A 26,448-nucleotide genomic window follows, 5' to 3' on the forward strand; every position below is an offset into this window, starting at 1 on the left:
AAAAGTACATATTTCAATGACATCTGATGCCTAAATGGTAACTTGCAGATGGATGTAAAAATGACAAATACAATATTAAAAATTAGGGCATTAGATGTTATTAAAGAACAGAAAACCCTTATTGAACTATTAAGTTTAGTTGATCTAAATGCTGAAACCAAGGCTGAGCATTACCATTTACAGTGTTTATAAAAATTCTGAAATGAAGACTATTTGAAAATTGTTTGTACCATCATCCTAGGGTTCTTGGCTAATTCAGTGACACTGGAGGCCGGGTTGACTTGTTGTCCTCTTCCTTATTGCATCCCCCTCATTTTAGTATTTTTAAAAACAACTACACTCTCTGCAACCCCTAGTCATCTTTTCACAGATACTGGGTCAATCAAGAAATACAGACCATGATTTCCTCCTGCTCCATGCTGTCATCAATGTTTGCTGGGAGTATTAGTAATAGACTTTCCAGCCTTTCAGAATATACTTATTATAACAAAGGGACATTAGGGAAACACGAAAGTCCATTTATCAAAGTGTCTGGTTGAAAAGATGGTTATTATACCCCAGCAACCAAAGTTATCTTATTTTAAAATATAAACTGGAAAAAGAAAGCTAGACCAAAACTGGAGCCTAACAAAAGGTAACATAAGGTAGCCTGGCAAAATGAATCAGAGGGCATACAATAAGGGCTTTTCATGTATCCATACAGTAATAATAACAAATTTAAACTTGTGCTGGAAAATTATGGCTACAGAGTGAAACATTTAAGGTGCATTCACACCCACACGTTTTAACAAATGTGTTTCAAAGCATGAACACAGGTCAGCCATTGCTTTAAATGGTACAGCGTGAGTCGGCAGAAAAAAAATTGTGTCCATTTTTTTATGACAACAAATGCAGGATATGTCAGATACTTTAATAAATACATTTAAAATATGTTTTACTCCTTCCACTGCTTTTACATATATGCATAGTGTATGTGCAAAGGAGGACATTAGTTTAGAAGGCAGCATAAATATATCATGCCATAAATTGAAACGGGAGATAAATGTATATTTCAATATCTCAAGAAGACGGTGTTGGATCAATTTCTAATTCCAGTGACCTTAAAGAGAAATCAATACTCTTTCAAATAATGTTTTGATGCCACATAAATTGTATAAAGCAGGTCTAGCAGATAAATGCTGCACAAGCAAAGTGCTTGGTAATTTTCCTTTGATATTTTCCAAAATATCATCAATATGTTGAAATTAATAATTTAACAAGAGTGACATTGTGCTGATACATAGGTACTGGAAAGTGTTAGCATTAGAACTGTATTATTATAATATCCAGAAATATTATGTAACCTTTTTTTTGCCTTTCACGTCAAAGCATAGTTGGCCAACAATTATGGCCCCTCTTTAAAGCTAATAGGACATATTGTATACATGACCTCTTGCCAGTAAGCTCCTTGTCTATGTTTGTATCTTTCACAAGTTCACTGGAGACCTATATAACTTCTACATGCTCCCCTTGGCTGCAGTTTTAACTATTCCCATCTACTTCTACTTGTTGCCTTAAATACTTCAGCATTGTTCTCACTAGCCTTACACACATAGATATAATGAACCATATGTAATTTTGAATTATATCTGTGTTTTTTTTAATATTCTAAATGTGATAGGCTTGCAAAAAGCACAACAGCTGAAAAATGCTGTAACCTTAATTGGTAGGTGAAGGGGATTCTGTTGTTCTAGGGCATGGGTGGGGAACCTCCGGCCCTCCAGCTGTGGTGAAACTACAAATCCCATGAGGCATTGCAAGATTCCTTCAGCCACTGGCATGACTCCCAGAGACAGATGCATCATAAGATTTGTTATTCCACCACAGCTGGAGGGCCGGATGTTCCCCACCTCTGTTCTAGGGCATAGTCCAAACACTGGCTGCATTTGGTTTGCAGTAAGTGCTGGTGTCCCATGGTTCCTTTGGTTTTTGGATGTGTTATATGCTGCCTGTCTTTCATGCAGAAAAAGCAAATAATCTAGGTGTACAGACAAAAAAAATGTATAATCTTAAAGGAGAACTATGAGGTAAGCACTTTTCACTCATCCTCATAGTTCTAGCCGACCTGTGACAATGAAACTGTCACAGGTCGTCTTAGTAGATCGGGAAGTGAGCGAACACATACCGGCATTCGCTCACTTCTCGATCCTGTCACAGCTCTCTGCAGTGATAGGGGAGGGACTGGATTCCCCCCTCCCCTGTCTTATCCTCCAGTGCTGACTGGTGGAACAGACAGGGAGGGGGTGGGTACAGCTGGCTCTGCCTCTAGATAAGCAGAGCCAGCTGTCACTCACGCAGCTGGGCAGATCCAGACATAATTGTGGGATCCGCTTCAGCTGCGGCATCTACAGCTTGCGGTATACTGAGCTTAGGGTGACAGGAGGATGCTAGTTTGTGTCCTCCCGTTACCATAAGGAAAACTATGGAGAAAAGCCCTAACCCCATAGTTCTCCTTTAAGGAAAATGTATACAATTTTCTATTATTCTCTATGGGGCAATTTAAAATGGGAAATTGATAGCAGTTTCTGGAGGCGTTCCATACACCAACAGTGTGCATATGGCTCCAGGTTGCCATATTGCTTTGAATTTTTATCACAGATTTAGGACATTACAGTAGCTACAGTTTTAAATAGAAAGGTAATTTTAATAACATTAAATAGCAATATGGTGCGTGCAACAATTATATATGCTATATACATTTTTTAAGGTTTTCTCATGTTTATCTTTTGAAGTGAAGTTACCCTTTAAAGTGACATTAAACCCTCAGATTTTTCAACATAAACCTATACTGTAATGTGTGCCTTACTGTAATCCATGGTTGTTTCCCTTCTCTTTGCTGCTCTTCCTTTTAAATCCTCATGTCTTCTCATGCTTGGGGAGAACATCCCTTTGCAGCTGAGTGCCTCTTCCTGTAGTGCTGGCTCAGGTTGCAAACGTACACACAGACACCATGTAGCCATTCCAGAGATAAGGCAGTGTGCTGCAAAACAGAAGTTCTGCCCAGCATGAGAACAGATACAGATTTAAAAGGAAGAGCAGCAAAGAGAACGGAAACAACCATGGATTACAGTAAGGCACACATTACAGTATTGTTTTATGTTAAAAAATCTGAGGGTTTAATGTCACTTTAAGTATGTAAACTATCTAAGGTAACAAGGCAGCTCCAGGAAAAATGGCATTTGCTGGGAAAAGTCAGTAAATCATAGTAGTTAATTTATGCTTTTTTCAGCAATCTACTAATGTTAGAAAGCAATGAGATGTGATTAATAAACATAATTGCATATTATTTTTCATTAATGATTAATAATGGATATTAATTGTCTTTAATTTGCACTAATTTAAATATAAATGTTTAATTAAGTCAAGTAAGGTACAAAAAGAAAAGCCCAAGAATTGGTCAATGCCAAAACAAAGTGTAATCTATATTTCTTATTTTTATTTAACAAATGTAGCAATGCTGAAGTTATATTTCCAATAGTAAAATTAAAATTTGATGGGTATTATATATTTTAAATAATGACAAAACATGTATGTATTTTTGTACTTAGATGAAAACAGTTTTTATTGGTGTTTAATTAAAAACCATATGCTAAAGATCTTGTTTATCCCAAACATTTATAATTGCACTAAATTTGAGCTGGAAGGGGATTGGTTTCTATGTGACAATTGTTTAATTAATCTGATACTTGAAATCTTACATTTATTTAAATGATTCTGTTGCATTTCTCCCTAAAACTTCTTAATGTTTTTTTTTCACTCTGTCTAGAATCTTTCAAGTCACTTCTGGAAAATGCACAAAGATCCCTAAATGAAATATTTGTAAGGACATATGGGCTTTTGTACACACAGAATTCGGAGGTATTCCAGGATTTATTGATGGAGCTCAGACGTTACTATACAGGAGGAAATGTCAATTTGGAAGAAATGCTAAATGATTTTTGGGCCCGTCTTCTGGAACGCATGTTTCAGCTGATAAATCCTCAATATCATTTCTCAGAAGAATATCTTGAGTGTGTAAGCAAGTATATTGACCAGCTGAAACCATTTGGAGAAGTACCAAGGAAGCTAAAAGCCCAAGTAACTAAAGCTTTTGTTGCAGCTCGAACCTTTGTCCAAGGTCTTGCCGTAGGCCGAGAGGTTATCAATAGGGTATCTAAGGTAATAACAAAGTTGTTATTTGAATGTCATTGTATTGCACTGTTTGTTTAAATCTTGACTTTTTATTCTAGTTTAAAATTAAAGTGACACTAAACTTAAGTGTTAAATCTTAAAAATGCATTCAAGTACCTTAACTGTTAGCAAAAATGTATCTTATTTGTGCATCACTTGGCTGTAGATCCTCAAATCATTTCTGAATTCCTGCTGACACTGTCCTTCCTTCTGGAGGGGGGCTATTGCATTCTTAAAGCTTAACTCCTGAGTTTAGTGTCACTTTAAGTGAGGCTTGAATAGAACTCCGGCAGTTCTTTAAGTCTCGCCTAGCCATCCCATACCCTACAAAAAACACTTTTATTTCTGTCTGTGTAGCTGCCAGGGATTTTCAGGAGAGGACATTAAGTGAGGGGAAATCTCTCTAATTGAGCCCTAAAAAATAATATATATTTCTGGAACTGATAAGGCCAGTATTTCATATTTTGCCTCTTGGAAGGAATGCCTTTACTTCCATTGACCCATATAGACTATGTCACAATAATGTTGAATTTAATGTCCTGATCAGGATATAGAGACATTATACTAGTATTTGCTTTAATTTCTTAAACTTCTCTACTCAAGATCAGGCCAATTCAAAAGAAATAGCAATTCTATGTTTATTGTTTGTCATTCACTTTTATCTTATTTTTAATTTTGAAAATTTTCAGCTACTTTTACCAAAGCTTAGTAAGAATCATGTCAAATCATATTGTTATCTGCATATAATATATAAATCAAAACAAATATGCAGGAAAAAATATATATACTGTATATACACACAAACATTGCAGGTGGGTGATAAGTGTGGTTGCTACACAGTAACAAAATAATTAGTTCACCTGCCCTTGTACATTGACTTGGGTAAGTGTAATCTTATTAGAGTTCAGCTGTGGTTAGATTGAGTTAAAATGGAAAATGGAGCCTGTAAGATAACATCTCTCAATTCATTGAATAACAACTTAAACGAAGCTACTTTCTTGTTCTTTTCTGTATTTACTTTTTTGGAAGAGGTTATAACAGTAAAAAATAGATGTTACATTTAAGTTGTCCTTTTTTTACTTTGGTTTCCAGATCTTAGCTGCATAAAAAGAGGCCACAATAGGAGAAATTTACTTTGTTCCACCAAATGTGTTTTAAAGGAATTACAACTAGAAAACATGTTTACTTAAGGGAATGAGACCTTCCTCGCACCAGTAAATTCAATGTTCGAATGCTTCATGGCAGAGCTTTAGAGGATAATTTACAAACAGTAAATGTTATGTTATAACACAAGCTTGAATTTGTATTTAAAATTAACCTATACTCTACCTTTATCAAAGCTATAATACAATTGGTAAGCAAATAAAGGAATATTGTAGCTGTGAACAAAATTGTGATACCCAAATGTTGAAGTAAGCTAGGTTTGATAATAATACATTGGTAATATTTATTACATATAAGGGACTTTATGTGGTACAATGGCTGCAATTTCTATAGTCTTATTTAGAGCACATTCACACTCTGTTACAGTAACACAAAATGCATAATAATACATGGATATATGCACAGTCTTTCTGAATGGCACCCCAATGCCCCACCCCAATGGTACACCACAACAAACAGATGGAAATTCTTTTTCCTGTGCATTACGTTTGCATTGGAGATCAGTTTGAGACATGTCTGAGATCATTATCAGCTCCAGTGGGAGTTTATTCACATGTGCTTCTGACCTGCATTTACCTTCCTTGTGGCCTGCCTTTAAACTTCTTTTGACCTGCATTTGACTTTCTTATGGCCTGGGTTTGAGTTTCTTCTAACCTGAATTTGACTTCTTTGTGACCTCCATTTGATCTGCTAAGCTGCATCAAGCTGCTTTTACAGTTATATTGACTTGAAATGGAAAAAGACGTGCTGACAAAACATGATCATTGTACACAGGCACTTTTGCTATACATGTCCACAAAAGAACGGTCAGGTTGGAATATTTTAAACATTTTATGCACGTATCAGTATTATGGAAAGTGAATCTTTCTTGAATTTTTAAGAACAAAACTCTCTATCCTCATAAAAAAAAACTATATTTGTTTGATAAACTACTTTAATCACACAATATTGCCTACTTGTGTTTAGGTAGTTTTCCTAATTGAGATATAAAGATTAAATCAAAGCATGGCTGACTGACTAGGTGTTTAGGGAGGCATGGGTACTTAGAGAAAGAATCAGTCTAAGCCAGTGAACAGTGTAATTAGTGATTCAATTAATGAATTAATCACACCAATGAAATCATTATTTCTGTGCCAAAGCAGAATAGCCATTTCCATCCATATCAATAGAAAATTGTATAGAAACATCACACCACGCTGCAATAATTCTGTGAACGATGCTCTTGATTTATGTCACTTGCACATGCTTATTATTGCTAAGCTCTTAACTCATAAATTAACATTCCTTACAAGAAATATTTAAGTCTCATGTCTGTCTTGTACAGATATAATAGTATATAAGAAAACAATTCAATTAGGTTGTAAGAAGGAACTATAGAAAAAAATCTTCTTTAAATGGTTTATCTGTGGGCTATACCACATAAACCATTCACACATTGTCACACCCAAACTGAGCATAGATTCTAAAAATGGCTGCTAAAGTCCATATGTGCAGATTGTAGTCTGCATTATGGTTCTCAATGCTTCCCCATGTGGCAGCTTACCAGAGAGGCTAAATAGAGTAGGTGGTCATAAAACAGCTCATTACTAATCAAGGTTTTCAAAGTAAAGCATTTCTCCATAAAAAAACAGTTCTCCAGAACAGACCTATCACTTGTGTCCAATATCCTCCGCTGCTCATGCAGACCCCTTAGCTACGCGACCCTTAGGCAATCAGCAGTTGACTACATGAAAAGATGTAACGTAAGTTAATTAGAGGAAAAACTACAGGAGCCCCACATGAGGACTGGAGCAACAAATCCATTCACTTGAACCATTAAAGTGTAAGTCAAGCCATTTGTTTTTTGTTTTGGATAAAGTGGGGAAGGATAAGAACACTTGTGTGATGTTACTGCTATTTGGGATTTGTGAGGAGAGATAACTTTCTTGTCACTTCCAACACAGACAGAAATATAAATGTAATTTAGGGGAAGACTAGAACTCTTGTCAGCTTTTTATTTCTGTCTGTGAAACTGTTGTCATCATGATGGTAACAGTGGGGTTTTAGTGTTTCCTTGCACTATCCAAAACTGAAAAAAAAGTTTTGGCTTTGAGGAGGAGGCATGTAGCCCTTCCACAGCCCAGGGTACAGGGCAGGCAGCAAAAAGTAAGTGTATATTTCTATGGCCATAGGCTGCACCCTTCACCAAATCCTCCTTCAAGAAAATGGACAGAGGAAGTTTGGATCAGACTGGGCTGTCATAGATTTGAAGTTGTTTTGTGGCTGTGATAAACATTTTTGTACATGTTATTTAAATATATACAAATTGTATTTCTTTGCACTGAATCCCCTTCCATATAATCCAGCGGAAAGTTCCCGGCCTTTTTTTTCTTTCTTCTCAAGGGCGCATAGCAGCTATGTATTTTAGGCCTTCTCCACCTCAACCTTGCATAGTATTCATTTCTCTAATATGCTACTATGACTCTTTCCTCCTTCTCAGATGTGCTTAGAAGCAATTTTTCCTGTTAATGCACCCTTTTTATCCTCCTCCTCAAGGGTGCATAGCAGCCATATATAATGGTCCTGCTAATGTGCACTTTTCCCCCATAAGGCCGCATAGCAGCCATTTATTTTGGGCCTGCTAATGCACCCTTTTTCTACTCCTCCAGGGTGCCCACTTACCTTTCTAGTGCTGCTTCTGCACCCTTTTCCTTCTCCAGTTTCTTTATGTCAGCTTTGCCTAACACCCCATTGACAACTTTTTTTGTGGACTGTGTTTAACTGCAGGCAGCAGCAAATGGAGGAAGGAAATGGTGCACTTGATTAAAGATAGTGAAGGGACCCTTAATCCAGTCCTGTTGATATACAATTTTAAAGAATGCACATAGCATTATTGAATATATTGATGTCTAGTATAATCCTTCTAACATATCAAATTTCAAGTGAAGAAGATATATTAAAGTGGGTATAAAAAGATTTGTTGGCTATTGTGACTACAAGACACGGCTAACTAGTTAAGTATAAAGTGAATCAATATTGCACTTTCATGGTGCATTGGTGCATTAGTTATATGACTACTTTTTACTACTATTTAACTCATTTTGATGTAGATCTTATGTACTAACTTGCCTAATTTGCCTTCTTAAATCATTTTTTAAAGAATTATCTTTACACTGTCATTATATATACCTTATGTTTTATATAGATTGTCAAACGGACAAAAATGAAAAAAGAACACCATTATTACGGTGTTTATCAAGCCAAAAACTGTTTTCTAGTTTTGCTAGAAAAAAGTGGGAATTAATTGCTGCTATCCAGGGCTCAGTTATGGAGATTTTCTCTAATTCCTTTCCTGCTGGCAACATTTTACCAAACAGGAAGTGAGGGAACTCTCCAACAGTAACAAAGACAGAAATAAAATGTTTTTCCTAAGTAGCGAGAGGTAGGCTAGAACCCGTCAGATTTTTATTTCTGTTTTTTGCAGATATTTCCTCACTTCCTCTCTGGTAAAACCATTGTTAGGAGGACTAGAAATGTTGGGAAAGCTCTCTAACAGAGCCTGGATAGTAATGAAATCTCAACATGAGTTCTAATACTTCCCCACACCATCCAAAACTAGAAAACAAATGTTTTTTTGACCTGACATACACTTTAAAGAGAGGTATGTTGCCATCTTTAGGTTGGTGTGGCATTTGCACGCCGTCAAACCTGACAGCCTGCATGTATAGCATTCACCCCTGAAGCAATCTAAATAAATCTGTTCCGCCTAGCCTGCCTAAGGTTCACAGTTCCATTTGCTGCTACAAGGGACATTCCCCAGCAGCAGGCAGAGATTACCAGAGCTTAGGAGAAAATGCAGAAATCAAAATCAGGTTGACTACAGTCTGACAGCCTCATAATTTCAATAGACATTCCTGCTTAAGGCAGGAAGGCTACACATGTGACCACTGTGTCATAGTTGTCATGGTATCATGTTATCAGAAGCTACACTGGTCAGCTTAGACTTGTAAGGTAGTACTGAATCTGTCTGACACAACGCAGCTGGCAGTGGGCTCCTGTATGCACTGGTAGCTGTCAAATGGAGAACATAGAATAACAATATCTCAGCATGAGGGATTCTGTTGTGGAATGTTATTCTACAGATTGCATTTGGGAATTGGTTAAAAAAGTGGCGTGCAGACTGGTGAACCAGATAAATAGCTTTTGAAAGTTGAAAGTGAAAGTCTTGTTTGCAAAACTGACACTAACCTGGAACAAAGCTGGCAAACCTATGCAGAGAAAGAGACAGATGCTTGTATTACTAGTGATTATGCTAACAACTGCTGCAGTAGGGTTGATTTACTGAAGACAAATAGGCTGTTCACTCTGCAAGGGAATTTTCACTTAGCTTAGTGAGTGTGGTGAATATTCACGAAATAATCAGTATTTTTGCTTGTACTTGATTAAATGATAAAAGTTAGCAGTGCCTTTTCCCATTCACTAAGTTAAAAGGAAAATTCCCCTGCAAAATGCAAATTCTCTTGAAATGTGAGCAGTCTGTTGGGCATCCTTGGGATGTATGGCGGTCTCAGGAGGATTAATGCGTATATATATATATTAATAAGGTAGTACCCCCAGGTCTGCAGTTATGAATTTTAAGTTATATTGTAACTTTAAGTTTATTGCCCAAATTAATCTGCAGGACAATTATGTTATCAGTGCCAGGTCATCTTGTGTTTAACTAGATCTATCAAGTGTTAATTGATTGGTGATCTGGAATTAGGGGGTTAAGATAGGTCCACCATAAACAGGTTATTAGGTTATACCTGGACCCAACTCAAATAATTCATGTTTTTACAATGGGTGCAATAATGTCCATTAGCTGTGGAATGTAAAGAATTCTCTTTGAAGAGCTTTAACCCCTAACTATGGATGTCTGTTCTGTATTTGATTTAATCATATCAATAATTGGCTTATTTCCATCACAGGGACAAGGCTTTCTAATTAGTACTGTGGTGCCCAGCCACCATTACCATCACTGGGATGAACAAATAATTTTATAGCTTTGTAATTAGATTATTGAAATGTACCCAACTCTATTAAGCTTGAGTCAATAGGTATCATTATCTAAAATTAGAAACATATGGCAAGATTAGCATGTGTGCTTTCTGTGGGCTGCATGACCCCCCACAAAACTGTCAGCCAAGTTGGATATTCTGACCCATGCTAAAAATTGTAAGCAATGTAATTAAATAAAAACTCCTGGAAAAGTATTTTAACCCTTTCAGTGGGGCTACCCCTGTACTGCAAGGGTTAAGTGCTCATTTTCACATAGGTGCAAAAAAAAAAGTTATACTCACCTGATCTTTGAAGCCAACTGGCCGTAGAACCGATCCTTCCAGCCTTTCTCCCCCTCTGCTCCACCAGTCTAAGGTCCCATGAGTAGTCATGTCCAATACACTGTGGATTGGACATGAGGATGCTGAGGGACATACCATCGCTGGAGTGGAAGAGGAGACAGGCTAGAGGGAGCGCTCTAACAGCCAGCCATCTATGAGGTTCGGGTGAGTATAACTTTGTTATTTTCAAACAAAAAGAGGACTAAGTCCTTGCAGTGCGGGGGGTAGCCCCACTACAAGGGTTCAGAAATTTTTTTCCTGCAGTTTTTCGTTAAGTAAATCTATATAGTATATAAAGTGTCTTGTGCTGCTGCTGTGGTATTTGTGAAAGATCTGGCTGTGCTGTCTGGTAGGAGTGTCTGAGTGCCAAATTTGGATAAATAGACTTACAGATCCATTGACATGTTACATAACAGTTGCCGTATATTTTATGTAGGTCATCTGTGTATTTACCAGATTGCTCAAGGCAGAGATTTAAATCAAAGGATGCCTAATTGACTAGGTATATTGGTAAGCATGGTCACTTAATGAGGGAATCAATTTGAATCAGAGAGCAGTTTAATTAGTGAATCAATTAATGAAGAAAATCACATTCATTAAATAATTCTTCATGCAGCATAGTGGAATGGTTAGGTCTTTTCATATCTTTTAAACACTGCAAAAAAGGCTATAAAGTCAGATACAAAAAAATTATTTAGCTAAAAACATGTGCTGCTTGCTGGCAAGAGGAATCTTGAGCAATAGTTTAGTAGCTAAGCACAGCTGATTGTGTAATAGTGCCACTTTAAAGGGGTCACTTTGTCACCATGACAGTTTATCCCACTGATATAGTAATATGCTCAGCTGACACGTGGAACAATGCTAAAACCAATTGCTGCATTTTGAAGACAAGAGTAATTATTTTTTGAAATACCCTGAAATTCTAGATTTCTTTTTCTATCATTTTGAACGCCATCCAAAAATATGGCAATTTCTTTGAAAGTTTTGTGACAAAGTTAATTTAGACCAGTAGCAATGCTACTCATAAGTACATGGAAAAAAATGAGCGATGATCATGATTTATGCCTATAGTTTAAAAAAAAATGTTTCATTATGTATAATCCCTCTTCTACATTTAAGGGTCTATTCACGAAGCTGCCGAAGGATCTAGCCGTAGTTTCAGCCGATCCTTCGGCTAGCTTCGGCTAGCTTCGGCCCCAGGACCCCTTCGGTTCAGTAGAACCGAAGTGGTGCTGTATGGGCTATTCACTATAGCCCGTACAGCTCCCGAATGTGGCCGAGCAGCTCAGTCGAGCTGAACGCATATGCCTCGGCTCGGCTGAGCCGCGCAGAAAGCCGATTTTACATATCTATGTAAGGGAGTAATCAACAGCTAAAAAATATGTAGGTGGAAAAAGAAATTTTTTGTAATCTAAATTATTTGCCATGAAGATCCAATAACTTTAAATTGTCTTCAGCTGTCCTCCCTGTCCTCCCAACACTTTAAAAGTTAAAGTAAACCTTTCCTGAGAGAAATATGAGACCTGCCATTGCTGATATCTTGTATGGCTGCTATACTATCCCTCTGGCTTCGGCCCTCTCTGAGTCACATAATTGCAAATCCTTTAATGCAGTGTATTTCACCCAAGAAAAATAATAAGTAGGGATGTCCTGATACCACTTTTTCAAGACCAAGTACAAGTACGGTCCCTCCTGTACTTGCCGATACCAATTACCGATACTTTTTCTTAAAGGGACATGTGACATTTTTTCTAAAACAATACAGACTAATGATTTTAGGGCAGTTTCTCACCAGGGCGGCATGCATTGGAGGTGACAGGTTCTCTTTAAGGTGACATTAGGGGTCTTTTAGACCTCTAGAGTCACATTTTTACTTCACTGGATTCACTGAATGTAAATACAGCAGGCAGTAGCTGGGAGCAATAGCCAGCCTGCTATTGGATATTTTAAATTGTAATAGCCAATAGCAGGCTGGCTATTGTACCAGCCCACTGCCTGCTGTCAATCAGCAAAGGAAGGAACTGAAGACAAAGTTCTCAATCAGCTCCTCTCTGCTGATTGACAGCAGGCAATGGGCGGGTACAATAGCCAGCCTGCTATTGGCTATTGCAATTTAAAATATCCAATAGCAAGCTGGCTATTGTTACAAGTGTCAATTCCTTTTCCACTTGATGAAACTGTTTGCTTTTGGTGGTGTATCTCAGTGACAGATGTCGGTGCCCCCTATATGATACATTTATAAAATCTGCACTTATGGGTGGAACTGGAAATGAAGTTTTAATCAAAAGCTGCTCCTTATGTGTTTAATAATAATGCCCTCACCAGACGTACACAGAAGTTTTCCCTCTCAATGAAAGACGAGAAGGTCCATTCTGTGTGAAGGCAAGATTTACAGCTTCTCTCCTCTCCTCCCCCGTGAGCACACTGAATGGACATTCTTTTCTTTCAATGAGAGTGAAAACTGCTGTGTAGGTTGGGTGACTGCATTACACATAAGGAGCACGGACATCACACTTTGTGATATATTACCAAAAGCAAACAGTTTTACCAAGTTGAAAAGGTGGGGACACGGAGGAGCAGCAGCTAATGTACAGGGGGGAGGTGGCAGCGGGGGAACTCACAGCCAGAGTCTCTTCTCTCTTCTCGTGCTGGCTACAGAGGTCTGTGAAAGGGACACAAAACTCTGCAGCCAGCACCAGCAGGGAGAAGAGACTGTCCACACATAACACTTTCTGACCGCCATGCTGTCACACTTCCGTCCGGAGAGGTCAGAGCGGAGAGGGAGCCTGCGTTTGGTGGAGAGGTATTCTATGCGGGTCAATGGCCGAAGCTAGTTAAAAAAATTTAAAGGGCCGGTATCTGATCTATGCATCGGGGCATTTTCAGGAGTACAAGTACTCCTGAAAATGCCCTGTATCGGCCCCGATACCGGTACTAGCATCGGTATCGGGACATCCCTAATAATAAGCATGTAAAAGTGACTTATACTAGCATTTTGAAGGGCCTCTGTGCCCTGACTATGGATATTAATTTATTAACACGCCATAAAAATGAAAACAAACCATTCCTGACTCCTCTAAGTGCATGTAATGTGGAGTAACTCATCCTCAAGGTCACAACAGAGACTCTGAAGTTGGGTTTCAGTCAGTTCCTTAAAGCTTATCACACCCAGTGTTTATTACATGTAAAAAAGTTGCCCACAGCCAGCGCTCAAGTGTTAAAGGTTACAGGCCTAGTGACAACTAATTGCCCAAAGTTTATTCACATGCTCCACTAGGACTTCAGTTAGACAATATTGTACTTGCCTTGCAACTCTCTTCAGACTTGGGAAATCTTCAAACAACACTATAAGATAAAAAGAAAGTGCACTGGCCTCATGCAAAAACTTCAGTGTGCATGCTTTGTGCAGGTTAGTCAGCTCTGAAGAAGGGGGCCTGTCCTTCAAAACATGTTAGCATTGTGCACAACTGAAAAAATGATAGAGGATTGCTTAACAGGTCCTACAGCTGGTTCACGGCATTCAGTGAATTGAGGGGATCCACACATGGATGGATGTTGTGTTGTGTTTATATACTTTTGTAAGTATTTCAGGTTTTTATGAATAAAGTTTTACTGAAGATTTTGCAAGAGGCCAGTGTGTCCTCTTTTTATATTATAGTGGCGTTTGTTGGCATGCTGACAAGCTTCTGCTTCCCATAGAAAGTAAAGGGTAAAAGATATGTCATTTCAGTGCCTATGTTGTGAACTTTGAAGATGAATCTATCTACAGTGGCTTTAGCTAGAGAGGTAAGTAAAGGCTTCTTTTAAAGTGCTTTTAGTTCTTGTTCACAATATATAAATACTTTATTGTGCACAGCCTTGGCACATGTGGATATAATTAAAATTATTTATACAATGTTCTTAGTATCATCTTTGCATGGTATATATAAAAAAAAAACCATTAAAAAAACATGTAAAAAGTATTGAGACAATTTTACAGTACGGATGTGTGTATGGCTATTATTAAGCATATGTACTTACACGTTTTAATGATCGCTTCTTGACATCCAGCAATACTAGTAATAATAATTCATAGGATCATGCAAGTCTGTAAGAGACTGTAACCTGCCAAGGTTAATTGGCTTAGAATGAATCAATTATTGCTTGTCATTTTAGTAGGATAAAATTAAGTTACACGAATTTATTGGATGCTGCTCAAAATACAGTAATTGGATATGGGAGAAGACAAAAATATGTCCATGCATAGCATTAATGAATACAGCTCAGCAGGTGGGAGCGAGGTCATGCTTACAGAGGAATCTTAATATACTGTCTTCAGTTCAGCTGAAAGTGTTTATCTTAATAATACGTCATTTAAAAACATAGTGAGTGATTTCTAAAAGTGTCAGGTAAAACTGTCTAAGAATTCTGAATACATTAAAAAGATAGCAACATTTCCGTTTTGAATATTAAAATACATGGGGGACTATGCCTAAGTTTATAGGCCAGGAAAACCTTTTTTTTGTTAGAAATTAGGATATATTTATTTTCTGCTCACTGGGGTTCATGATAGTAAATTGAGTGAACATTTCACATTCACTTTAAATAATGAGTCATGTGAAAAAGAAATAGCATTTTACTAGCACATGATTGTTTAGTTACAGTAAATTGAATGCCATCTTATATACTTAGTAAACATTATTTTGAAAAGTGAGCAGGCTCTACACCTTTAGTAAATCCACACCGGTGTGTGAGAGAAGTAAAGGAACAGCCATCTTGGCCAGGAGTAGTTGCTGTGTGTTTCTGGGAAACTGTGATGATGAAGGGCAGTTAATAAAAGATGCTGCAGCCTTCAAAGGGGTCTCTCAAACTCTTGCAAACTTTATTATTATTGTTATACAGGATGTATATAGCACCAACAGTTTGCGCAGCACTTTACAATATAAGGAAGATGTTACAATCACAATGCAAATCAAGACAAGATGGTAGGGAGGGCCCTGCCGTGAGGGCTTACAATCTAAAAGGGAGGGGGAAGTGATACATGAGGTACTTTGAAGAGTATGTTGCTCTGTGGAATGGCACTTTTTGTCAGCAGCTTTGAAAATGAGAACTGTTTTTTTAAGGGATTTGAACACAAGGCCTTTTTTACTTATTAAGAGTTATCTCTTATGGCTGCATAAGTTATGCTTTTTTATAATGGAAACACAATAAAGCTGATTGCAGACAGTAAAAACCATCAACTTCGGTGTGTACTCCTGCCTGCCTGGTAAAAAAATACATTTGGGGCTGTCTACTTATAGAGATGCAAAAGCAATACTCCTTTCATCACATCACATAATTTTTACCTAAAATTAGCCTGCCACCAAAGGGTTACTTTTACTCAAAAGCCCACCTGTAAAAGAAGCTTGGATATACTTACCTTTCTGGCAGCTCATGTATTGTAAAGCTGATGCTAATCTGCTTCCCAGCCATTGCTTCCCTACTGGCCACTGTGATTGCCCACCGGCTTGTACGTCACTACAGGACTTATGAGCTGGCAAAAGGAATCACATTTTGCGGCAGGGGAGAAAGTATTCATCATGCAATGCATCTTGGTCACCAACCCACCCCGGGCTACTGACTGGAAAATTAAGGTGCATCACCATAGTGATGAAGTCATCAATCTTCTTTCAGGGTTGGTTTCCTAATGGAGCAGCTATATTTTGCAAAGTGAATGGATACTTAGCATAATGAATAAGGTGAAGTTAAGTTTACCTCAAATCCAATCATGTGGGAGCACAAATAGTAGACATAAATATGAAATATATTTATGTAAGCTAAATGAGCATTTGCAACCATTTTAGTAGACCCATCCCAAGTCTTGTTTGTAGTAAAAAAAAATCTTTAAATGTAGAGTTTTAAAGTGTATGTTTAACAATTTTTTCATTCATATTTTTTTGAGATAAATTGGGGAATGATAAGATCACCTGTTGGGTTTTTACTGCTATCCAGGGCTTTGTTATGAAGATTTCCTGTCACAACCAGGACGTGAGGGGACATCTTCAGCATGGGCATAAAAAGCATAACACATTGTCAGGGGTTCTAGCTTTTCCCTACTCTATAAAGCAATTGTCTGTGTTACTTTCGCAGATTTTTCACCACTTCCTGTCTAGGGAATCTGTCATCCCCTTGGCAGTAAATGAATGTAAATCTCTCTAATGGAGTCCCATAGGGTCCAGTCGAGGTTTGGCAGGACATACGCTTTGAATAATCATCTCTTAGATGTCACTAGAAAATGTTGCTTTAAAGGTAAAATTGAGTGAGAGCTGATACCTGAATTCAGCTGTTGATGAGATGATGCATAAGGTTTTTACACTAAAACTTGGGTACTGTGACATCATTCAATATATTTTCTTTGTAAATCCTCTATATAATAGAATCCCTTCATTATCTGAAACATCAATAGTTAATAGTGGGTAATATTTTTTTAATATAGGTCTGCTATTTCCCTGCAGTGATACACAGCGATGAGAATGCTCCCCAAGGCAATACTGTACAGTGTGCAGGTTATGAGCAGATATATATATCAAAAAGCATTTAAATAATGGTTGACAGATATATTATTAGTGCTGATGTGGTAAAAGTTAGATCCATACAGCGGAGCCTATACATTTATTTCACTGACACATCTTTTTCTTTTCTTTTCTGATGAAAGAGGATAGGTCCCATATTGTACCTATTACACGAAAATGAAATACAATGTGGCATTTAATAGTAATTAGAAAAAATGCAAAGACCAGTAGCCATTTATTCAAATATAACATTTACTAATGTTAAATAAATATTTATGTAGATGAAATGTTGAGCTTTCAGCCTCTATACTTTGCTGTTATTATTTCTTATGCCTTTGACTTTTTAAACATTTTGGATTACTGTATGAATATAGGAAATTCTCCCATGGGTGCATTTCAGATCAAAGTATATAACATGGAAATAAAACTTGAATGTAGAAGACGTCTTGCCTAAACCCTTTTTTTGTTTTGTTTTGGATACATTGGGCAAAAGTTTGACCGTTTGGTAGGTTTCTGATGCTGTCTCTGCTCTCATTGGTTCCCCTCGCTTTCTGTCTTAGTGACAGTAGTCACAGTGACAGAACATGAGCATATTCACCACTGAGTAAGTTGTGACCTGAACAGGAGAGGAAATTGTGTTATAGTGAGAACCGTCAAAAGTGTAATTTCCATTTAACTTTAAGGGGAGATTTCCCCTCACTTCTAGATGTGTTACTGGGCAGAAATTGAGAAGCAATCTCACCATTGCGGACAGCAATGGAAACATTTCCAGCACATTTCTGGGTTCTCTCCTCTCTCTGGTGTATAAAATACACATATTAAAACAAATTAATTTATAAAATAATTATACAAAATTAAATTCATTCAAAACAAATTCTAAACAAATTAAGCCACTCTTGAGAAAGTCTGATGATGAAACGCATCGAGGAGGCGGGGCACATGTTGACGTCACCACGTATGGTCGATTACAGTAAACATAGCAAATTGTGAGGTTTCCTGGAAGGACCACCATTTTTCACTGAATGGAACGCACTAGCCGCTGATGGCGTGTTTATGATTTTTGACTGTAGTTCTAACTTTATTTTAAATTAAAAAAAGTATTATGTACTTCACCTTTTGGGGCCTCTGTAATTTCCTTTTTTTGTATGAGACATTAAGGCTATGGAACCCTTTAGGTCTGGTAGGAAAGTTAGGAGGGACCCCATTGAAAAAAAATAGGAAAAAAAAAGTGTGGGGTTCTCCCCAAAAGTCTTACCCTTCAGGTCTGGTAGGAATTTTAGGAGGGACCCCAAGTTAAAATTAAAAAAAAAAGTGCGTGGGGTTCCCCCATAAAGTCATACCAGGCCCTGGTTAGGAACCCCACCCCCAAAAATGGGGGGAAAAGGACGTGGGGTCCCCCCTAAAATTCCACATCAGACCCTTGAGCCGAGCACAGGCCTTGCAGGGCAGGAAAGGGGGTGAGTTCAGAATAAAACTGAAGCGAGCCACAGGATCAGCTGAAGCTACGGCTGGATCCTTCGGCTCCATAGTGAATAACCCTCTAAGTAATAAAGCTAGGATGAAGATAGCATTTCCAGAGCCTGCACCTTTCAAAACAAAGGCAGCAGTGGCTCTGCCCACATATTTCTGTTCTCACATGTTCCAATGGATTCCACAGATAAAAGCTGGAAAATACCTATGACAAAGTGGAAAATTCTGCTTCAAAGATTTGACTAAACCAGTTATGTTATTTCTTACACATGTAAAATTGGTATTAAAGTGCTTATATTTAAAATTTAGAGACTGTGGGTAGATTGGGTTAGAGTTATTTATAGTGTAGAACAGTTTTATTCTTAGCTCACCTAATGATCTGTGTTCTTGGAAAAGCCACAATGCTCCCTGTTCTCACACTGCTCAATTGGTGGTTTGAAAACTTGGTGAGTTGTTTGCAAATGTATCAACCGTATGCAGATTGTAGGAAAGTATACAGCAATATTGCAAGTATTGTTGCCTCACTGGAAAGCAGCATGTGGCCGACAGGCAGTTATGCAGATGATTAGAAAATTGCTTTGTATTGGATAGAATCAAATAGCATTGTTCTCCCCATATAGTGTCCATGTCCAAGAAAATGTAATCAATAATCCTGTACAAAAAACTTTCGACAGAAACTAGAACCATTGTTAGAAAATAAATGTAATATTAGTCAATAGTATTAGATAGTATTATTTTTTGAGCATCAATAACAATCCATGAAATATGAAGGTACAGACAGTCCCCTGGTTACGAACAAGATAGGGACTGTAGGTTTGTTCTTAAGTTGTATTTGTATGTAAGTTGGAACAGGTAACAAAATTTTAAGTGCAACTCCAGCCAAAAGTTTTTTTTTTTTTGGTCTTGGATAGCATAGGGAAGGGTTAGCCCCCTGTAAAGTTTGTTTTGCTGTGTGTGCCCCTGTTCAGAAGATTTCACCTTACTTTCTGTCCCTGTGACAATTGGATTTTGAAAATGTTGGGTTTAGCTGCAGTGGAGAAACCTTTTTCCCATGATAACTCTTACAGGCGTGAATTTCCATTCCTAGGGATAGATTTCCTCTCACTTCCTGTTGTCTCAAGGACAGAAAGTGAGATTAAATCTTTCTAATGAGGATACAAACAGCAGTAAAAACCTCACAGAGAAGAGGTGGGCACCCCTCGTCTGCACGTCTAACAAGAGCCAACTTCCTGTAATGTACGTACGGCACTACGAATCAGACCCAAAAAGGCGGGCACTCCCCATCAGCATGAGCTTGGTAGCATTACAACTACCCCTGCTGTACAGTAATAGCCTCTGTTTGTAAGTAGCAGTCGGATGTAAGTCAGATGTATGTAACTGGGGGACCTGTACTGCAAATATGCACATAAATGTATGTGACATTTTCCCTGTCTCATGCAGACAGTAAGTGCAGCCATGTTGTAGGAAGCAGCATACAACCTCATGCCACAGTGATATCACCACTTTCTAGTAAACTGATAAAGAAAAAGCACATCTCCGGGCAGCCATCCCTTCCTCCTGCCCCCTATAGCTCACGCAGATCCTTTTATTAAATTGCTTAATCAACTTGTAGAAATGTTTATGCTTATCGGAATCATGCTTTCTGGGTGTGGGGAACCAGTAATCCAGCTCTGCAAATACATCTACAACAGAAGGAATAGCCAATAGGAAGTGTCCACATCTTGCAAGCAGTGATGTGTACACCTGAATAAGGACCTCACCTCCTGTAAAGAAAAGAGGGTAGACGATTTTGGGTTTGAATGTCACATGACTACAGAATAAGCTGAGTAAGGGGCATTTCATAAGTTTTTTTTATTTAATTTACTTTTTAAAGCCAGCAATTAATGGGAGTCAAAAGAACAGGTTCCGGATAATAGAAAAGAGCTTAGGAAAAACAATTGGGAGCCACATAACGTCATAACACATTGCACCATCAAAAACCACAAAAAAATGCATGTTTCCTGCCCCATTGTTAGGGAACCAAGAAACCAGACAGAAACTTAAAGTGCAGGTTTAAAAAATAAAAGGAATTTTTTGAAAACAACAATAAACATAAATGGCAAAAAACTATGGAAAAAGTCCAGGACATCGTCAGTACCAAGTCAGAGATCAGCTGAACCAGGTCGGGGATCACTGAGAGCAGGATGAAAGGAAACAATAGCCGGAGGCAGGGACCAGGGGATCAGTCAGCCAGAGCCAGTGTCATACACGGAGAACAGGAACAACAGCAGAGCACTTGGTAGATCAGAACACATGCAAGGGCGGAGACTGAATTGCCAAGCTGATGATTAAATAGTGAGGTGTTTGCATCAGAAATTGCCAGGAGTTTTGACAGTATTTGCAGAATGATTATGGTAATGGGTTTGGACATAAAAGGGCATCAAAGAGGAACAACATTGTCAGAAACACTGCACAAGCTATGCTGCATGCATCTGGACAAGGAAGGGTAAGAAAACCCTGGCACCCATTGACCTTTATGCATTTTTCCAAAGTAGCAACATTTTGCTAAACTCTTCAAGATTTTAATGAAATTTTGGCGAAATGGAAATTCTACTCATCCCTATTTATTATTCAACAATTATTGTTTAGGAGGTTCTTGGGTGATTATTCCCATTAAGGTATATCCCAGTGAGATTAAACCCATTATATTATTCTCCTCAAAATCACCCAAATTCTTCTGCCATTGTGTTTTTTTCAGCCTCTGAGGTTAAACATAGTTCATGTAGCCTTCTTCCCTTTGTTTTGTGCCTTTGACACTTCTACTAAAGTAATTCTAGTATTACCAGAGCATGAAATAAGAGCCTTAAATTCGTTTTGCACACAGATATTCTAGTTTCATTAATTTTGTTATAAAATTCAGATAGTAGATATAAGTGGATGTAAAATGTCCTAATTTGGTCCAATGGATATCATCAATTTTGTAACAAAGTCACTGCTCATACAATGTATGGTTTTCAATGAACCTGAACAGTGGTGAAAGCTGCAGTCTAATAAAGCTTAAAGGTGAGGCTATGATTCTAAATTCATAATGTATACTAGCATGGGAAGAATATGCTAAATTACTACATCTGTTTAGTTGTGTTTGCTCTGTAGTAGTTTAAAAGATAATTTCCTATATATTACTTTGATTTAGAAGAAACTGTCCATAGACTGTTATCTTTTATTCCTTTCATAAAGGAGTGGGAGAAAATTATTTTGAGAAGTTATTTTCCAAGTGCCTGTCATTAGGTTTGTGGGTGTTGCCTGCTTTTAAATTAAACTCTCCTATTATATCACAAGGTCAAGGACCATTCAATTTTATTTCTCTGTTGTCTGTAATTTCTATTAAATGTTTTTTATTGATGTTTTTCCCTCCAATAATTACTAAGATCTGTGGTGAATCACTGAGGAGAAAATGAAGCAATGGACATGAATAAAGCAATTTAAGTTAATACTGAAATAATCAACAGAGTGATTCTTACTGATATCACTGTGATTAAGGGAACCTGTCTCACAGAGTAGGAAATAATTGAAAGAAAGCTTGTATTAAGCAAGCATGGAGTTTGTCTGCGATGAACTCTCCTGAAAATACTAGTTCAATTGCTATCAAGCTAATCTAATGTCCTTAGTCATGGACCCAGAAATAGTATGCATATTATGAGTAGGTGTCACAGGCAAGTGTCTGAATTGGCAGCATTATCCTCCAAGGTACACTTTCTTGTTTTGCAAGGGGAAAGGAGCTGTTGAGGCCCAGGACTTCCTTCTCCCCTAGGTATTATTTCCCTTTTACCTCAAATGGAACATTGTTCTCCTATCTTTCTGCCTGCTACAGTTTACCCAAAGGAAATTTTGCTTCATTGCTAAATGTGGTTCAGGCTGTGAGTCTATCTCTCAACCACTGCTTTTTTAAGGAGGACTGATTCCTATTGCATTTCCCTTAGGGTACACCTGCTTCTCTGTTCACCATCTCTAGGTGACTCAGCCCGACCATCATCCAATCTTAGTGTCTTAATGATCAGGTTCCACCCTGTCCTATCAAGACACACTATACTAGATCTGTGAGTGTTTCTTGCTCTTTTTCTAAGAATGTATGTGGCCATCAATGAATGATAAAGAAAATAGGATTTTTATACTCTTCATAAAATCCTTTTCTTGGAGTCCATTGAGGGACACAGGTCACTCCCCTCAGTGTTTTGTTTTTAATGCTCTTGTTATTACTTCTCTAAAAAACTGAAGTATGATGTCGCTCCAAGATTGTTGATGGGATTATACTGTGCTAGACAATTACTTTTTTCTTGCCAGTGTCAATTTCTCTTGTAGGCAGCAGGATAACCTGACAGACTAAGAATTCTAGGAATTCCTGTGTCCCTCAAAGAACTCCAAGAAAATGATTTTACTGTGAGTAAAAAAAATCCTTTTTTTTGGCTTGCAAATTATTGGATTGTCCCATGAAGACCATGCAGAACAAAAGCATCTGATTCAAGAAGTTCACAGTCCAGTACCATAACCAGGGTGCCCATACATGAGCACTAACAGGAGAATAATGCAATAGCAAAACTGGGAAGCTTTTAGCAGACCAGCACAGCAGAGATGAACATTTACAGCCATTTGTCCATGTATACTTTATGGTTTTGAGAAGTACAATCACAAACAGGAGCCATGACTGCTACTATTATAAAGAGTAAATTAGACCGCCACGATAAAGAGAAAATAAATTCTCAGATGCAGATGTAATATCTTCAGGCCAAAATCATTTTCAACAATTCTTTTAGAGAAGGCATAGAGTACACATCTAATAACAGATCTGCAGAGGGATCCCAAACTAAACCCGAGAGGTCCAGTGTGTCATATTTAGTAGTGGGTGGGGAAAAGAGACAAAAAAAGACCAAGCCCTGCAGTAAACAGAGAAAGCCCACACCTGATCTTCAGAGATAGAAGTGAAGGCCAAACAAAACAATGTGAAGGACCCAAACAAATTCCTGCTGCCCAAATGTACCACTATACCAAAGGCAATTTGGGAGCCTGAAACAGGGCTCCAACCAGTACCATATCCACTAAAGAACACATAGTGGTCATAGAGAAAGCTGGAAGGAAATACACTGGTCACTGGAGTGATGAGGAGAATACTTAACATCTGCATCAGGGCATGTCGAGATGCAGGGGGGACAACTGCTCAGAAGAATCCAACCCAGCAGTTGCACACTAACCAGGAGAGACTTTAAATTTAAACTTCCCAAATAATATTTGACAGTAGGAGATGGCAGATGAAAAGAAGACTCTAAGGGCTTCTGTGTGTTTTTCAGCAGAGGGCTTTTAGGAGGTCTTAGGCTATAGGCATTAAAGGAAAATGAGCTCCCTGTCACACACTCACTGAACCATTAGATGGCAGTAACATTAACAAGCTACATTACTGTTTATGATACCAGAAAGCTCCTCTCAAAGGCCTTTCCACATATTATATTTGTCACAGCCCAGCTTCTACATCAATGTTATGACATAGTGTGTATGACAAGCAAACATTAGGTGTATTGTATTTTTGAGCTAAATCTAGGTGCTTTTATCTTGTAATCAAAGAAGAAAAGAACCAAGTGTGTGTGCCCCAGACACCTAGATAAGTGTCACCAACACCTGACCACTGTATAACTTCCACAAGTGCCACTGCTACTTACTGAGTGAAAACTGCATTATCAGGAGTCAGGGAGAAGAGGGTGCTGGGAAATAAACAGGGACAGTTTTTCCCAGCAAGCCTGAGGAGCAGAAATAAAGAGGAGAGCTCCCCCATGTGGTTAGCATGTTCAGTACATAAAGCAAGTAAGCTCAGGCCACCATACCAACACTCGGAGGACCTGTAATGTACACTGGAGGAAAGTTCAGTGAAACCTTGATAATGTGCAAATGTCACAAGTTTCTAAACAAAGCCAGTAGTAAAAAAAGGAAGACATTCACTTTCATACAGTGCCCAGTCTGTCATGACAATACTGTTTCAGACAGTTTTAGATACAATAAAGGGAAGAATCCCCCAACATAGCATTAGTCTGCTACATCCACCCATGAAGGTGAGTCTCCAGACATGGGGTAAGTGAATACTGCCTCAGCTCTGGACAGACATACTGGCCTGACCTGAATAGTGGAGTGCTGTGTGAACTGAAACACAAACAGTAGTCACTGTTGACTGCAGGCCTGACACCAGTAAAGACCCTATATACTAAAGACAATTAACTGGGAGCCTGCGCTACTGGACTATGTAGAGAGTCATCTATGGTTTACATATCTGGCCTGAATTTACTAGTAGCTGTAGATGATTGTAGAAACTTATGGAAATTCAGGAAGCTATAACAGAAAGAACTCCAGTATAAATCTGGGAAAACTTGTTCTCAGTGGACTGGAGAAATGTCCAGTCCAGCATAAATCTACCAGTACTGTTGGCTGACTGGAGAAACTATCCAGGATTTCATATATTCATCATGAATCTATCAGCAACTGTTGATAGTAGAAAATATTCCAAATGATCAAAGAACAGTGCTGAAGAAAACGCATCCACTCTCCTGAGGACACTAAAAGAAACTGAAACACGATGGTTGTGAGCAGGGTCATCCTGTGCTGGCTAATGGCTTTTTTTTTAGTTGCCACTGTCCATATCTCCTCTAGGTTGCAGCATAACCTGACAGTCTAAGAATTCCTGTGTCCCTCAATGGACAAAGAAATACTGTTATTAATTTTTCTTGCACATAATTTGTTCACCACATTCACTAAGCAATGGTAAATTCACTTGCAAAGTGAACAGACTATTTGCCTTTAATAAATCAAACCCTGGTCTCAAAGTACTGAAATCAGAGACTGCCAGGGAACTTACAGACCGTACCGATAAGCCATATTTTTTCCACATAGGGAAAATTGGAAAAGGGGTTCGGATCTCTGGGGGACATATATATCACTGCCAGGGAACTAGCCGTTATAGAAGGAGGTCAACAGGGGCATGACTGTTGAAAACATTAGTTGCCTGGAAGTCTTTTCCTTGATACTTTCTGTGTTATTGGCCTGAAATAAGCACATGCAGCTTATGAAGTCAGAGGAATATCACAACAACTGATCTGCAAATTTGTTCATGTTAAATAGCAACTTCAAAAGTATTGAAGCCTTTCGGGTTGATTTACTGAAGGCAAATAGGCTTCACTTTGCAGGGGAATTGCCCCTTAGCTTAGTGAATGAGGTAAAGCTGTGTTGACTTTCATCATCCAATCATGTGCAGGCAAAAATACTTTTTTATTTTTTCTTGCACTTGATTTGTTGTTCTTTGCAAAATTCACTAAGCTAAGGGTAAATTCCTTTGCAATGTCAAAAGCCTATTTGCCTTTAGTAAATCAGTCCCGTTGCTTCAGTTAGCATTTTTAGAAGGAAAAGGAAAGCTCAGCAATGCCAGTCTAAATGCATCTCACTATAGATTTCTGCTTCCCCCCTCCATATTGTGTGTGTGTGTGTGTGTGTGTGTGTATATATATATGTGTGTGTATATATGTGAGTAACAGTAAATCACAATCTCTGTGTAGCATTCAGACTCCAAAAATGATTGATTTTCTCCATATTTATTTTAAACAATAAAGAGAAATACATTGCTGGATTTCCACAAAGCTTCTGCCTCTACCATCAACTGTTAACACTTTCATTCAACTTGTAATATGTTAAATGAAAAAAATAATCAT

General features: G+C 38.1%; 1 protein-coding gene across 2 annotated transcripts in view; it reads left to right on the forward strand.

The window, feature by feature from the left end:
• The window catches only part of GPC6 (glypican 6), a 450,840-nt gene that overhangs the window by 185,974 nt on the left and 238,418 nt on the right, over positions 1–26,448 (forward strand). For both annotated transcript variants that reach the window (XM_018555360.1, XM_018555361.1), the window contains exon 3: positions 3,806–4,197. In XM_018555360.1, the coding sequence (XP_018410862.1) occupies positions 3,806–4,197 (392 nt within the window). The remainder of the gene's footprint in view (positions 1–3,805; positions 4,198–26,448) is intronic.

The sequence above is a fragment of the Nanorana parkeri genome, unplaced genomic scaffold (assembly GCF_000935625.1).
Source record: "Nanorana parkeri isolate BGI_ZX_2015 unplaced genomic scaffold, ASM93562v1 scaffold193, whole genome shotgun sequence".
Taxonomy (NCBI): domain Eukaryota; kingdom Metazoa; phylum Chordata; class Amphibia; order Anura; family Dicroglossidae; genus Nanorana; species Nanorana parkeri.